At 42.2% G+C, this 15,143-nt stretch overlaps 1 protein-coding gene across 1 annotated transcript in view; it reads left to right on the forward strand.

The window, feature by feature from the left end:
• CACNA1D (calcium voltage-gated channel subunit alpha1 D) overlaps window positions 1-15,143 on the forward strand; it is a 363,735-nt gene that overhangs the window by 285,049 nt on the left and 63,543 nt on the right. Inside the window, exons 32-38 of the mRNA XM_089781190.1 lie at window positions 1,861-1,899; window positions 2,309-2,437; window positions 5,475-5,540; window positions 6,294-6,385; window positions 10,226-10,385; window positions 11,703-11,830; window positions 11,940-12,036. Of these exons, the coding sequence (XP_089637316.1) occupies window positions 1,861-1,899; window positions 2,309-2,437; window positions 5,475-5,540; window positions 6,294-6,385; window positions 10,226-10,385; window positions 11,703-11,830; window positions 11,940-12,036 (711 nt within the window). The remainder of the gene's footprint in view (window positions 1-1,860; window positions 1,900-2,308; window positions 2,438-5,474; window positions 5,541-6,293; window positions 6,386-10,225; window positions 10,386-11,702; window positions 11,831-11,939; window positions 12,037-15,143) is intronic.

A 15,143-nucleotide genomic window follows, 5' to 3' on the forward strand; every position in this document is an offset into this window, starting at 1 on the left:
TGTTGGGGAGGAGCTGAGCAATGAAGGTTTAATGCAGCTCGAAGCAGAGAGGGTAGCAGAGGAAGAGAAACAAACAGCTCAAAAAGAAGAAAAAGAAGCCCCCCAAAACTTTGTGATTAAAGAAATGGCTGCAGCTTTCAGCAAAATAAATGAAGGAAAGCAAATTTTTGGAAAAAATGGACCCTAATGTTGCAAGACTCTCAAAGGTGGATCGTTTAATTCAGGACGCCCTGGCTTGCTATAAGGAAATTTATAATGAAAAGAAAAAACAAATTGTCCAGTCCAAAATGGATATTTTTATAAAGAAAGCCCCCAGCAGTGCTGCCTCCTATACTGAACCAATGCCTTCTACAAGCAAAGGAACTGCTGAAATAGAATCTGTTGATGATGCCGATGATGTTCTTACTGTAGTTCTTTACTCCTCCGATTCCTCATCCAATTAATTCAATTCACATTACTGTATTTAAATTACTGCGTTGTGTTTTATATTTCATGTTCATGTTTGTTAAATAAAGTTTGCTGTTGTTGTAGTGTTGTTTTTTTCGTGTGTTTCTATTTTTCGTTGTTGATTGCTGTGTGGTTGGTGCTTGGTTACACTTCGAGTGCTTCGTATGGAGTATTTCCAACTTATGAACAAATCGAGTTACGACCAGCTATTAGGACTGTAACCTGCTCGTAAGTCGGGGAACGGCTGTAGTTAGGAAACATGGTTATTTTGATTCCACGGTCCCCTTGTGGTCCCTTCAGAGTACCTATGTTATCTAAAAAACAAAAGACACACCATTTCATAATACTAATAATGATCTGGCTATAATGGGCCCATATACAATACTTTGGTGTTTGTTTTGGTGTTAACTTCAGCTGCAATGGAGTTATGCTGACCAAGTGCTGGAACAGGGGCAGTGAGTCCAGTGTCAGCATGGAAGGCCATGGCCCACATATGCATTATCTATAGAGTCTGAGAGTGGACCTCTGTGTCCATTTCTAGAGAGTGCAGATTCTGCCTCCTTTGTCTTCTTCAAGGTTTTCTACCTCCCTTTCCTCACCTATGACTAGAGGAAATATGGCCTGGAATTTGATCCACAATTGTCAGAGATGAGTAGAATTCCATTTGATATATGCGGGTAATGTCTAGGATTTAAAGTGCTTACAGACTTGTTTAACAATCAAACATACCCAGATAGGATTAAAAGAAAAATGTTCTTTAAGAAAAGGCTATCTTCCTAACAATGTCAACTGCACCAAAGATATTTCCTTATCTCTCTAGGTAAATAATTTCTGTTTCTGTTAAGTACTGTAGAGAAGAATGTTGAGCAAAGAATATTTCTGTCAAATAATTCAGTGAATCACTTCACTTTAAGAAATGCCTGAAGTGATATTGTCAATACCCAGTGATTAGAAGATGGTTGGACAAACCAGTAAAGGATGAATGAAACCTCAAAAAAGAGCTCAACAGCAATGGAACTTTGAGCTGCTGCTTTACCACAGAAGACTTGATCTTCAGCTTCACTTACTGTTCATATCTACAATTTGAAACATCCTGCTTCCACTGAAGTCAATGGCAAAACTCACACTGGCTTGCATGGAAGCAGACATAGATCCTATTTTAGTATTTAATTTACAGTTACTCCATTTAGCTTTTTGATAGCAAACTTATAGTGTCTGGTAACAGGAAATATTAAGGAGTATTTTCTAATAAGAATACTCATATTTTAGCTAAGAAGTATGTAATTTACAAACAAAAATTGTTAATTTACATTTAGAAATGCAAAATGTCCCTCCTCCTATTTTGGTGAAGTTGAATTTATTTTTTGTACCTTTTGTTTGATTTTAATATATAATATTCTTAATTTTTTAAAGCCAAAGCCAACTGAAACTGTCACAACTGATGAGTCTGGGGTAAGATTAGTAAACTGACCCCAGTGGTTGTATCTCTACTTGAGTTTATTCTTTTTACCATGTCTATACTTCCACCAATTTTTCTGTATTTTTCATAATTGTCCTACTAGCAAGGTGTATGCAGTGGTCTGCATTTGTTGTCAATGTACTATTGAACTACAAATGAACCCGACATGATCCTATTAACAAACAAGGAAACTTGGAAATGCATGTGATGTGTGAAGCATTTCTATAGGTCCTGTGTTCTTAGCATGTAATTTTTCCTTTCATATCATGCTTATAAAGATGAAAAGACCCTAAAGTACATTTCAATTCTTACCTTTTTCACCATTGCATTTGTTGTTATTTTTCTGAAAGTGTTGCATGTTCTGCTTTTTATTTGGTTTCACTTCTCCGTGATACCCTTCAGAATTCTGAAGACAGCGCTAGAATCTCCATCACTTTTTTCCGTCTCTTCCGGGTGATGAGATTGGTAAAGCTTCTCAGCAGGGGTGAAGGAATCAGAACTTTGTTGTGGACTTTTATTAAGTCATTTCAGGTGAGCATGATAATGTTAACTCTGTGTTTTAACTGTAAATAAATCAAATATAATTGTTATGGCTTGGATGCAAGTAGCACAATATTGTTATTGGAATTATATGTTACCTTTAATTACATGGAATTTAAAATATATTAGATCTAATCCTGGCCTCACTGAAGTCAATAGGAGCTTGCTATTTACTTCAGTGTAGCCAAGATTTTACATTTTGTGTCGTAATCTTAGCTTTTACCACACAGTCTATAAACATCACATTGCTTATTGTAGAAGTGACTTTGTATTTCTAAAGATGGGTACTCATACAACTGCATACTGAGGCTACGTCTAGACTGAAGACTTCTTTTGGAAGAAGCTTTTCCAGAGGAGATCTTCCAAAAAAATTTATTCTGAAAGAATGCGTCCACACTGCCAAAGCGCATTGAAAAAGTGATCTCCTTTTTTGAAAGATAGCATCCATACTAAATGGATGCTATCTCGCATTTAAACTATGATTATTATGGATGGAGTGGCACCTGTGCTTTTTCCTCTTTCCTTTTCTTACAAAAGAACTCCCTCTTCCCCATACACACATGCCTTTTTCTGAAAGAGCTCTTGTGGAAAAAGGCTTCTTCCTCGTAGAAAGAGGATTACCAATGCCAGAAAAACCCTTCCGTTTTTTTGATTCTCTTTTGAAAAAACGTGATTGCAGTGTGGACATAATTGAAGTTTTTTGGGGAAAACAGACGTTTTTCCAAAAAAACCCTCTGTAGTGTAGACATACCCTGAGTTATGTATGACGTATTTATGTAGGCCATGTTCACATACAGTATACATAATTTATGCTAGGTGATTACTAGGGCCTGTTGGGATCAGAAGTTCCCAGAGGGGTATGAACATGTCTTCAAATACTTTAATTGGGTGATTGTGTAAAAGAGGTATTTACCCCTCTAACAGATAGATGTCTAAGATCGTGAAATTGCAAATACTAATGCACATGAAATCAGTTGAATTATTGACACACATAATATTAAGGGATTTAAAAACAATGAACAGTCCAGTGGCTCCTTAGGCTGTGTTAGATGAAGAAGTTGCTCACCTTCATGCAGTAACGATGGTTCTTCGAGGTGTGTCCCCGTGGGTGCTCCACGTCTGGTGTTGGGCTCGTCCCGGCGCCGCAAATCTGAGGCTTCACATAGCTGTATTCGGCCGGACCACGCATGCGCGAGCGCGAGCACTCGAGACCATTCGCTCCTTTCCTCTCTGTGCACGATCCAGCCCCCGCTCTAGTTCTTCTCACCGCCTCATCCGAAACGAGAGAAACAGATGAGATTCCGTAGCGTGGAGGAGGGTGGGTCGTGGAGCGCCCACAGGGACACACCTCGAAGAACCATCGTTACCGCACGAAGGTGAGTAACTACTACTTCTTCTTTGGGTAGTGCCCGTGGGTGCTCCACGTCTGGTGACTCCAGAGCAGTGGTCCGAGCTAAGGTTGGGCTACGGAATCACAGTTGTGGCAGCGTTGGAGTACTGCCGAGGCTACAGCGGAGTCTGAAGCGGAGTGTTGGGGTATGTCTACACTGCCACCCTAGTTCGAACTAGGGTGGCTAATGTAGACATTCAAAGTTGCAAATGAAGCCCGGGATTTAAATATCCTAGGCTTCATTTGCATCTTGCCGGGCGCCGCCATTTTTAAATCCCCCTTAGTGCGGACTCCGTCCCCGCGGCTACACGCGGCACGGAGTAGGTAGTTCGAATTAGACTCTCTAATTCGAACTACCGGTACACCTCGTTCCACAAGGAGTAACGGTAGTTCGAATTAGAGAGCCGAATTCGAACTACCTACTCCATGCCGCGTGTAGCCGCGGGCACGGAGTCTGCACTAAGGGGGATTTAAAAATGGCGGCGCCTGGCAAGATGCAAATGAAGCCCGGGAAATTCAAATCCCGGGCTTCATTTGCAACTCCGGTTGACTGCATTACCACCCTAGTTCGAACTACGGTGGTAGTGTAGACATACCCTTGTTGTCGTAAGTGAGAGCACCATCTAGACTCCTCTAACTCAGTGTTTCTCAACCAGTGGTACGAGTACCCTTAGGGGTACTTGAGAGAAGTTTGGGGGGTATGTCAATACAACTGAAATTTGGAGAAAACTGATTTTTTTAACTTTTACAATGCTTTATTACTTTTGTACTTTTTACACCCAAAAATTTAGTTGCCCACCCAGCTATGATTAAGATTTTAAACAAATATATTGCAATGGTAGAAAAAAATGTTGTGTCTCTGAAAACTGTAGGTACTGGGGGTACTTATAATATTTTTTTAAAGGTGGTACTTTATAAAAAAGGTTGAGAAACACTGCCCTAAGGGTATGTCTAAACTACATCCCTCTTTCAAAAGAGGGATGTAAATTAGACAGATCAAAATTGCAAATGAAGCTGGGATTTGAATTTCCTGTGCTTCATTTGTATAATGGCGGCCACGTGGTCTTTTGAAAAAGGGCTTTTCGAAAGTAAAACCGCTGTCTAGATGCAGTTCTTTCGAGAAACAAATCTTTTGAAAAAGGGGTGGGATTTTTTTTGGAAAGAACCGTGTCTAGACGGCAGTTTTACTTTTGAAAAGCTCTTTTTTGAAAGACCATGTGGCTGCCATTATGCAAACGAAGCACGGAAAATTCAAATCCCAGCTTCATTTGCAATTTTGATCTGTCTAATTTACATCCCTCTTTCGAAAGAGGGATGTAGTTTAGACATACCCTGACTGACACCATGACTAAAGTTTCAGCTGGTCTGCTCTGAGAATCCAGGGAATCCCTGACTGCCCCTATCCCTTTTCTGGATGTTGAGCAGATTTTCCAACAGGAGAGATTCTGGGCTATAAACTCTAATAATGTGCCTGCTGTATATGGAAGAATATTAAATTATTTGAGATCCTTTTTCTGATATTTTAATAATTTGTATACAAATTACAATCTTGGTGAAATCTGTGTAGAAGGGCTTAATTCTAAAACAATAAGGCTTCACAAATAGAAATTACTAAAATGGCTTTTCTCATTGTTTTAGGCTCTGCCATATGTTGCTCTTCTGATAGCTATGCTGTTTTTCATCTATGCTGTTATTGGAATGCAGGTAATTATGAAAAGTTTTCCCTCAAGATGGGTATATTGCCACACTTCCACTGCGGGACTGTTCTTTCCTGTGACACTGGGGTTCTGCCCTTGACAATAAAGACATTAGGCGAATTCATGCATCTCCAAAGGATAGAAGAGGAAAGAGGGCAGCTCCCAGTCAAGTTAGGCTGGGATGAGCAACATCCTATATGGAGTGGCTTTCTTTTCCGATTCTCCCCTTCACCTGGATTCAATTCCCTTTGCTGCCACTGACTGACTATATGATTTTGGGCAAATTGTTTAAACTCCCTAAGCCTCTGTTTCTTGCCCTGTGTCTGGCTTCTCTATTTAGATTGTATAGTCTTCAGGGTATTATATCTTAATATGAGTACATGCAACACCAAGCACAAATGGACTCCAAATCTGAATTGTGACCACTAGGTTCTTCTGTAATATAAATAATACAGAAAACATAATCTCATCCAGAACAAAGGAAGATGCATAAAATGTATAATAACAAATTCAGTAATGTTGCACTGCATGTTTAACTAACTGCTCCGTAAATATGAAATAGTTAATGCAAATCCGACAAAACGCAGTATTACAAGGAAAGAACCGAAGAAATCAGAGGGAGCAATTGTCACATCTGTAAAACCATTTTTCATACATAGAGATGCTAATTTAAAATACTGGTTTATGGTCATAGCTCATTTAAACAAAATTATATAGAATTACATAAAAAATAATATTTGATCCCAAATTTTGCCTGCAGGTATTTGGTAAAGTTGCTATGAGGGACAATAATCAAATTAACAGAAACAACAATTTTCAGACTTTTCCTCAAGCAGTCTTGCTTCTGTTCAGGTACGTATATTTTAATCTGCACCACTACCAAAGTAGGACTGTAGCTTTTTGCTGAAATTTCATTGTAAGGATTTTGATTACATAAAAAAGCCAACAAAAGATTTTCCAATATGCTAGATGTACTCAAGTAATGATATTTCTATGGTGCTACCTCATTAACTTTGAACAATGAAGGACCTTTGTTTAAGATATAAGGAATGTCCAAGTTATTACATAAGAATGTTATGTGACAGTTATTTAGATACAATATCTAATGTTTCCTGGTCAAACCCTCTTTGCTAAAATGTTTCAGACAATAAGAACAACCTTCCTTCTGTTTTAATTGAAATCACTTAAAAAGCTGAGGACCATTTGAAGACCTCAAGTGGGGTGAAGGGCCTAAAGTTTATTTGTGCTAACCCTACAAACCGCACTAGAAATCACCAGCCACAAGTCATGCTAAGTAACTCAGTGAAACCCAGAATTACATTTCCAGAAGGGAAATGAAAAACACTACTAAGCAGTTTGGCAGTTCTGTCTTATGAGAAAAAATACCTCCCAGAACCCACAAACATCTAAAGCAGAAGTTTTCAAACTCTGGAACATCTCCCTTAGGGGACACTGAGGAAAGTCCAAGGGGCTGAAAGATGATGTCGGACCCGCATGACAGGGCTCAGGGATGGAGCACAACCTCTGCTCCCCCTCCTCCAGAGTTCATACAACAGGGTACCCAGCCTGTGGATCAGTATCAACATCTGCTGCAGATGCACCAATTTACTCTGCCGGCAGCCTCCACACTCAGCACTGGCTCCACCCTCAGAAACCATTGCACATGTCTTCTCCTTCCCGAAAAGCTGAGGGGGACAGGTATTGTGTATATTTTTGTCTAGAGTGTGGGGTACTTAGCTCAAAATTTATAATTGTAATTCAAAAGGGGGGCTTAGCTTAAAAAGTTTGAAAACTGTAGATCTAAGGAGGGGCTGGAAAAGGGTATCTCATATTGGCAGCCCATGCCTGGGAAGCCACGCCAGCTTGTAGTTAGGGGATCCAGACTATCACCCATCCACCTCTTGAGAACCCCAATAGCAATGGGATGGATAGGAAAAAAAAGTGTATTCCATGTCAGCATGCAACTCCCCCCACAACAAAGTGTAGCTCCATACACACCTGAATGCATTGGGTGAAGACAAGAAGGATGCTCCCCACACCTGCAGGCCCTTTAACTCAAACGGAGTATTTTAGTTGCCGACTAGTCTCATCAAAGCTCCACTCAGATTAGCAGATTTGGACAAACTACCATAACATTGCTAAGACATTATTTGAAAACCAACAGATCCATGGTCTAGTGCCTTTTGTCTCCTTTTGCACTGTCGAATGATAGAACATCTTTGCTAATCTAATGTATTTATCCAAATAGTCTATCTCTAACCCTACCATTGATATTGTAACACTTGGCCTCTTTGGGTTATTAATAAGCTTTGGTTTCTGGTCTGATTTAATTTTTTTCATATGTTTCATTTACCCCATGGGCTTTTGAGGTTAAAGATATCCTACACCATACTAAAAAGGAAGGAGGTGGGTGGCGTCAGTCACAGCCATGTAACCCCTTAGTTATTGTTTGAGATTCCATTGGAATGACAGAATGGAGAATATGGCCCATCAAGAAAACAACCTATTTGAAGCAAATTACCAGCAGATGGGCATTTTGGTGGGCCTGCCATAAATAAACCACATTTTCAGGCACAAATCAAAAAATTGCAATCACAAACAAATTACTGTAGCTTTGCAACGGTCAGTTATCTTTACTCATTTAGCATGCACAAATATGTGTTAGCCTCCCCACCTTTGGAAAATGTTGTTAATCTAGAATAAGAGTATGTATAATGAATGCTATATATGGTGTCCTGTCCGAAAGGGCCAGCCTCTTCCAGCCTTATCCTCTGTCTTCTCATTCAAGGAGCTTCTCTTATGCCAATCCTGAACACGAGTGTACAAGAAACTCTTTCACCAAAGTGATACATATGGGGAGAAGCAACTGATCTATTAGAAACAAAAATAAACAGATGAGAGAGTCCAGTCCTACAAATGTAGGTTAGCATAGTGCTTCCAACTATAAGTATGTCTCACATGACCTCAGTGAGACAATTCAAGGTAGTAAGCACTATGCAAAGAGTATAGACTTCATGGTTAACTGGTCAGCCTTAGGACCTCACCTGGCTCTTGAACATTCTAGAATCCATATTGCTTGGAGAGAGATATGATTAATTTTTCCTCAGAGACCAAATGTTCCACTTGAGGGGCTAGCTATGGGAGGACTGTAGGGTCAATTCTATGGATCACAAGTAGGTGGGTTATACAATTGCCTATTATTTACCCTGGGGACCTCTTTGGCTCAGAAACCTGACTTCTGGGGAGGAACATACAAACACAGACTTTCAAATATGTATGCAGTTTTTCATTAACTACACCAAATAACTAAACAAAAGCATCAAAATACATAAAACATAAAAGAAAATGGGTTAGTATCAAATTAATCTAATTATCAGGTTGTAGGGCAGCTGACAGACTTTGCTGGGCCCTGCGCAAGATAGATCAGGGCTGTGTCCAGGCCCTGGGGCCTTTGTCCAGGCCCTGGGGCCTCTGGAGGGGGTGGAGCCTAGGGCAGAAGAGGCAGGGCCTTAGGGGCTAGCTTCCCTCAGCTAGCTCTTCAGTCCCACTCAATATGCACCAACCAGAACTCTGGCAATGATTTAAGGGGCCCAAGCTCCAGTCACTGGATTGAGAATACAGGCAGTCCCCGGGTTACGTACAAGATAGGGACTGTAGGTTTGTTCTTAAGATGAATTTGTATGTAAGTCGGAACTGGTACATATTGTAGGGGAAACTCTAGCCAAACATTTCTCCAGAGCTCAGTTTTATTCTCCCACACCTCACTTCCCTCAGTCCTTTATTCTCAAGCTGAGGTGTCTGCTGAAAAAAGCCACTCCACGTCTCCCTGGTCTACTGGAGGGGGGGCACTAGCTTCGCGTCTCCCTGGTCTGCTGGGGGAAAGCAGCTAGTGCGGGGTTGCCTCACCCCGTTTGTAAGTAGGGATCCGATGTAAGTCGGATCCGTGTAACCCGGGGACTGCCTGTAATGGGGAAATCACAGCTTTGATGTCAATTAAAGCTCCTGCTGACATTATTGGTGGTTAGATGTTAGCCAGCCTCTTCCGCCTCCTCTGACTCCAATAGAAGGGCAACATGAAACATTGCAGTACAATTCAAGAAGACAGAACTTACTGCATTCATTATTCAAGTGACAAATTTAGATGAAATTAACATAATTTCTCAGGATTTAACATGCAACTTTGAACCCATAATATATATTTCTGTGTGATCTTTTAAGGGTATCATCAACACTTTTAGCTTCAGGTGGGATCCCAGCTCAAGGAAACATAGTCATGGTAGCTGTCTTCCAGCTAGCATGCTAAAAATAGAATGTAGCTGTGGCAGCATAAGCAGTGGGTTGGTCTAATTGCCTAGGGTCTTAGATGGGTACATAGTCGGGCAGCTAACTCATCCCACCGCTCACACTGCTGAGGCTACATTCTGCATTTTGCTTGCTAACTCAGTGAGAGCTAATGCCAGCACATCTTCTCAAGCTGGAAATCACACCAAATGGAGTGTAGAAATACTCTTAGAAAGCAAGATTGCTTTTAAATATTGAAAAATTATCCCACAGGCACCATTTTCAGATAAATTCTGTGGATTCTAGTTGTGTGCATAAATTCTACACTACACTATCAGCCAATGCTGAGGGAAAGCTCATTCTGAAACAGTACTTTTTGGTTGATCTTGTCTTGTTTTTGCTCTACTAAAGGTGTGCAACTGGAGAAGCGTGGCAGGAAATCATGCTGGCTTGTTTGCCTGGAAAACGCTGTGATCCAGAATCTGATTATAGTCCAGGGGAAGAATTCACATGTGGAAGCAACTTTGCAATCATTTATTTTATAAGTTTTTATATGCTTTGTGCATTTTTGGTGAGTCTAGTTACAAGCAAAAGTGAGTTTAAGCATTCTGACTGGATAAAAAATTTACAACAAAAACCAAAATCCACAATTCATTTTGTAAAATATTTTTTCAGGGTTATATGTTTCTTAAGGACACCTGAATCCTTTAGTTCAAACTAAAAGCCCAATGCTACCAGCAGTTACAAGCATATACAGTAAAAGCTCTGCTATCCAGCATGTTGCAAGAATGGGGGGTGCCAGTTAATCAAATATTCTGGTTAACTACGAGTTATACTTTACCAAAGGAATATCCATTTTCAAAGAATTAGTCCACAATAAAATGAATAAAGTACAAAATAGTGTAAAGGTACTCACCAGTCCAGTAGTAGTACTACACTGCATTGAGTTGGAGACATTGAGGGTATGTCTATAGTGCAGCTAGGAATGAGCCTTCCAGCCCAGGTAGACAGAGATTTATGGTTGTGGGGCTTGAGGTAGTCTACTAAAAATATCAGTTGGGGTGTTGCAGCTTGGGGCAGAAGCACAGCTTTCAAGTCCACCTGTACACCTAGAGTTGAGGGCCCAAGCCCCAACCTGATCTGCAATATCTAGAAAGCTATTTTTAATATGATAGCTATAGTCCCTCTAGTGTGAGTAGTGTGAGTCTGTTTACCTGTCTAGACATAATCTGAGACAATGTGGTCAGCATAATCAGCTGTGATATCAGCTCACAAGCAGGCTAACCATTATCAAGGCTTTTATAGGCCTCATAGCAAAGTAGAATTTTAAGGAGGCTTTCCAAGGAGGCTAGTGAGATGGCTTTCTGGGTGTTGATAAACTTCTCCCTGGCATGGGAGAAGGAACAAGGATGCTTATTTGAAAATGTAACAACTGGGCAATAGAGAGTGACGTGATGGGCCAATCAGAGGCTGGAGTTGACTTTCAGTACTGAAAGAGCGATTCTAAGTAGTGTGTGAATATGTTATGAAGGGCCTTCGAAGTAAAGGCAAGTAGTTATTGTTTGATATAATTGAGAAGAGAAAGACAGAAAAGCAATGCAAAGAGAGAGGTGACATGGTCAAAGCAAATGGAAATGATCATTTGAAAATGATCCCCATACCAGTATTCTGAATGGGTATCAGCAGGGCAAAAATGCGTATGTTACATACAAATAATAAAAAATAACGTTATACTTACTGAAACAGAGTAATATTTATCAAATCTAGTGTCTACTAATAGTATTTAATCAATTTGAATTCTAACTCCACTGAAAGTTTAAAGCTATTCTTTCATACAAACACATCTTCCAGCAGAATGAAGGCAAATATGTGTTGAATTGCTTTTTAGATTATCAATCTATTTGTGGCTGTCATCATGGATAATTTTGATTATTTGACACGCGACTGGTCTATTTTGGGTCCACATCATTTGGATGAATTCAAAAGAATATGGTCAGAATATGATCCTGAAGCAAAGTAAGTGAGATGATTTCTCTGGCCAAATATCACTAATGAATATATAAAATTAGAGTGTGAAATACTTTCTTTAGAGGCACATGTGACACATAGTATGTATCTGTTGTAGGGGAAGAATAAAGCATCTTGATGTGGTTACATTGCTGCGGCGCATTCAGCCTCCGCTTGGTTTTGGCAAATTATGCCCCCACCGAGTGGCATGCAAGGTAGGTCTTAAAATAGGTTCCTCTTGTTTTTCTCCATAGTTCATAATTTTACAGAATGCTCAATGTGCATTGCCATGATAATCCTGTCCAGTTTCATGGGTGCAGGATAAGATCCCTCTGATAAGCTTTGATCCATCACCAAATTACTCCAGTTTTACATTGGGTTTATTTGATCTATTCAAATCAGTTTGCATTTCAGGTAATTTATTTCAGTGTACAGGTTGGACCTCTCTGGTCTGGTACCCTTGGACCCTAACTGGTCCCAAATGAGGGAATTTGCTGGAGTAGGGGAGTCCCAAGCTACTGGCCCCCAGCCCACCTCTCTTCCTTTCCCTACTGCTAGCTCTATTGCTGGCCCAGGCAGCCTTCTTGGTGGGCTGCCACAACTCAGCTCTTTTGCCAGACTGCTGTGGCCCTTGGCTCTCCTGCTGCTACATCCCCAGTTCACCTGCCAGGCTATGCTAGCCCCCAGTTATGCTACTGGGACTGCCTCAGCTCTGGCCCTAGCTCTGCTACCCAGGGCTGCTGTGGTCCCAGCCCTGGTTCCACTGCCACCAGCCCAGTAGGGCTCCCACTTATCAGCCCTGCTGCCACTGGGCTCCCAGCCGGGACTCTCTTGTTCAGGAATATCCATGGTGCTACTGGACTATAAATGTTGCTGGACCAGAGATTCCCAGTTTTGGGAGGTCTAACCTATAATTACAGAAACAAAAGAACTTTAGGATTAAAGAAGTGGCTGTATAAATGTAACAGTATTCTATTTTCATTGTCGTATTTTATGTGTATTTCTAAGAAATTGGCTAAAACATAATCTTACCAAAGAAATACAAAACTTGGTTGTTTTTCAATAAACCTTCAGTCATATGGCATTTATGCTACTTAACGATATCCCAGCAAGAGACCACAGCAGCTTTTATACTTGGCAGTGAATTGTGTGTTTTGGTATGGAGAAAGTCTCTTTTAGAGGGCAGGCCAGCTTTTACTCAATGTTTACTTTTCGTAACTTAGTGATTGCAAGTGGCCTTGCATGTATGACATAAGCTCATCTCTCTTCTGAATGTAGGTAACAAAAGGAGGCATTATAGGGGAGAAGTCAGATTTACAAAACCCCTGCCTTTTTTCTTAACATGTCAAACATTTAATTGTAACAAAAATGCTTCTGTTTTCATTTTATATTCTGTTGCATTTATTGCACAAAGCAGAATTCTCAGAAATTCCACTTTCAGGCCTACTCACAAGTGTAGGAGACAACACCGCATCCCTTAATTTGTTAATCATGTATTGGCGTTTGTATAAGTGGGAGCCCAACCGCCCGGTCAGTCGCGCGGCCAGCCGCCCCACTCGTGCTCCTCCTGTCCAGGTTCGGTTCCTAGTCCCATCCCCTATCTCTTGCACTGGCGTCTGGCATTTGATTCTGCAGCTGCCTCCGGGATGCGGGGGTAGGGAGGCCCGGGCCCGCCCTCTCTCATGGGCCCCAACCCTGGGCCCTAAGGACAGGTTCACCTGATCCTGTCCAGCCTGTGGGGCTAGTGCCCGAAACTCACCGGCTCCCAGCCCCACCCTGGGCTACTTCCTACCCCGCAGTCCTTCTCTGGCTCTGTCCCAGTCCCCCGGTGGTCCCGTCTCCCTCCGGGTTCCTCTGCTCCTCCCAGGCTGCCTCCTCCCTCTTTTTAAACGCCGCCCTGGCATCCGGCCGGCGTGACGTCACCAGCCTCCCACGTCGCCTCCAGCGTGCCGCCCCGCCCTACCCCGGCGTGCCTCCCGGCGCTCACCTCTCTGGCTCCTACCCCACCGCGCAGCTGAGCAGTGGTGGCCGTACAGGGGCTGCACACATCTTGTGCTTCCTGGTTGGCCCCCAGGAGCGCAAGCGCGACTGCGGGGTCAGTGTGGGGCGGATTTGCCTCCGTGGGGCGGAGGCGGCCCGTCCCATCACAGCGGTCTACACAGAGGCCTGAAACCAGTGGGTATATACTTGGCATGGCTAAGCAGTGCCTCCACTTCCACTACTCAAGCCACAGTGTTTTTTATCCGGCTAGCCTGAGGAGAGCTAGTGCATGTGTGCACAAGCAGGGGAGTCACATCCCTAGCTCATAGTGTAAACAAGGCCTTGCACCAGAACAGAGGAAATATCAGTTAGACTGAAAACCATTCTGATAGAACAAATAGTGTAATTTTGTCAAGAGATGTCACAGAGGCATGGCTGCTTAAAATGCTGCTGGCAATAGAGTAGATGACAATTCAAGTCTTGTACTAGCTGAATCAGAAATTCCGTTCCATTCTGATTCAATGAAGTTGTCACTGTTTTTCCATTTAGGCTGGCAGACTTAATTAAATGAGTGTGAGATGCATGATCCTGTGTAAAGTACTCTTGGAAAATGTAATAGCTTTTGCAAGTTGATTTTGATGTGACTGTTAGGTGGGCATGCGCATGAATACAAATAACTGAAACAAACTAATTGCAAAAAACAATGAGCTAGATTCTCTCGTGCAGTGCATCTGCTTTGTGCTGCGCTCCTGGCACAATCTGGTCTTAACAGTTGTCAAATCTGCCCCTAAGAGGATCCCCTCAATATAGGGGAATCTTGGTGGCAAAAACCAGAACAGAGGCTCTTGCACCAATTCACTAATCTCCCCCCCACCATTGCGCGCAAAGAAGTGGCCAGGAGGCATTGCCAGCAGAAAGGTTGTGTAGCCAGCAGTCCCTTGCACTATTCTGATCCCCAGCTGCATTTTTCTGAGCCTGTTAGCAGCTGAAACAAAAGACAGAACTATGTAGCACTTTAAAGACTAACCAGATGGTTTATTAGGTGAAACAAAAAACAGGACTATGTACAGTAAACTTCCAATAATCCGGCACCTTTAGGACCCAGGGGGTGCCGGATTATCAGATTTGCCGGACTATCAGAAGGGGGGGGCTATGAGGGATCTGGGGTGGGGGGGTGCCACCCCAGATCTCTCATAGCCCCCCCTTCCGATAGTCCGGCTCTGCCCCAGGCATCCCTGATTCAGCCGCTGCTGGTCAGTTTCAGCAGCAGCTGAATCGGGGACGCCTGCAGCAGAGCAGCTGGAGTGCTGCCGGGTTGGTTCGGTAGCGCCGGCCCTTGGCG

The sequence above is a fragment of the Pelodiscus sinensis genome, chromosome 11 (assembly GCF_052426305.1).
Source record: "Pelodiscus sinensis isolate ZL-2025 chromosome 11, ASM5242630v1, whole genome shotgun sequence".
NCBI lineage: Eukaryota > Metazoa > Chordata > Testudines > Trionychidae > Pelodiscus > Pelodiscus sinensis.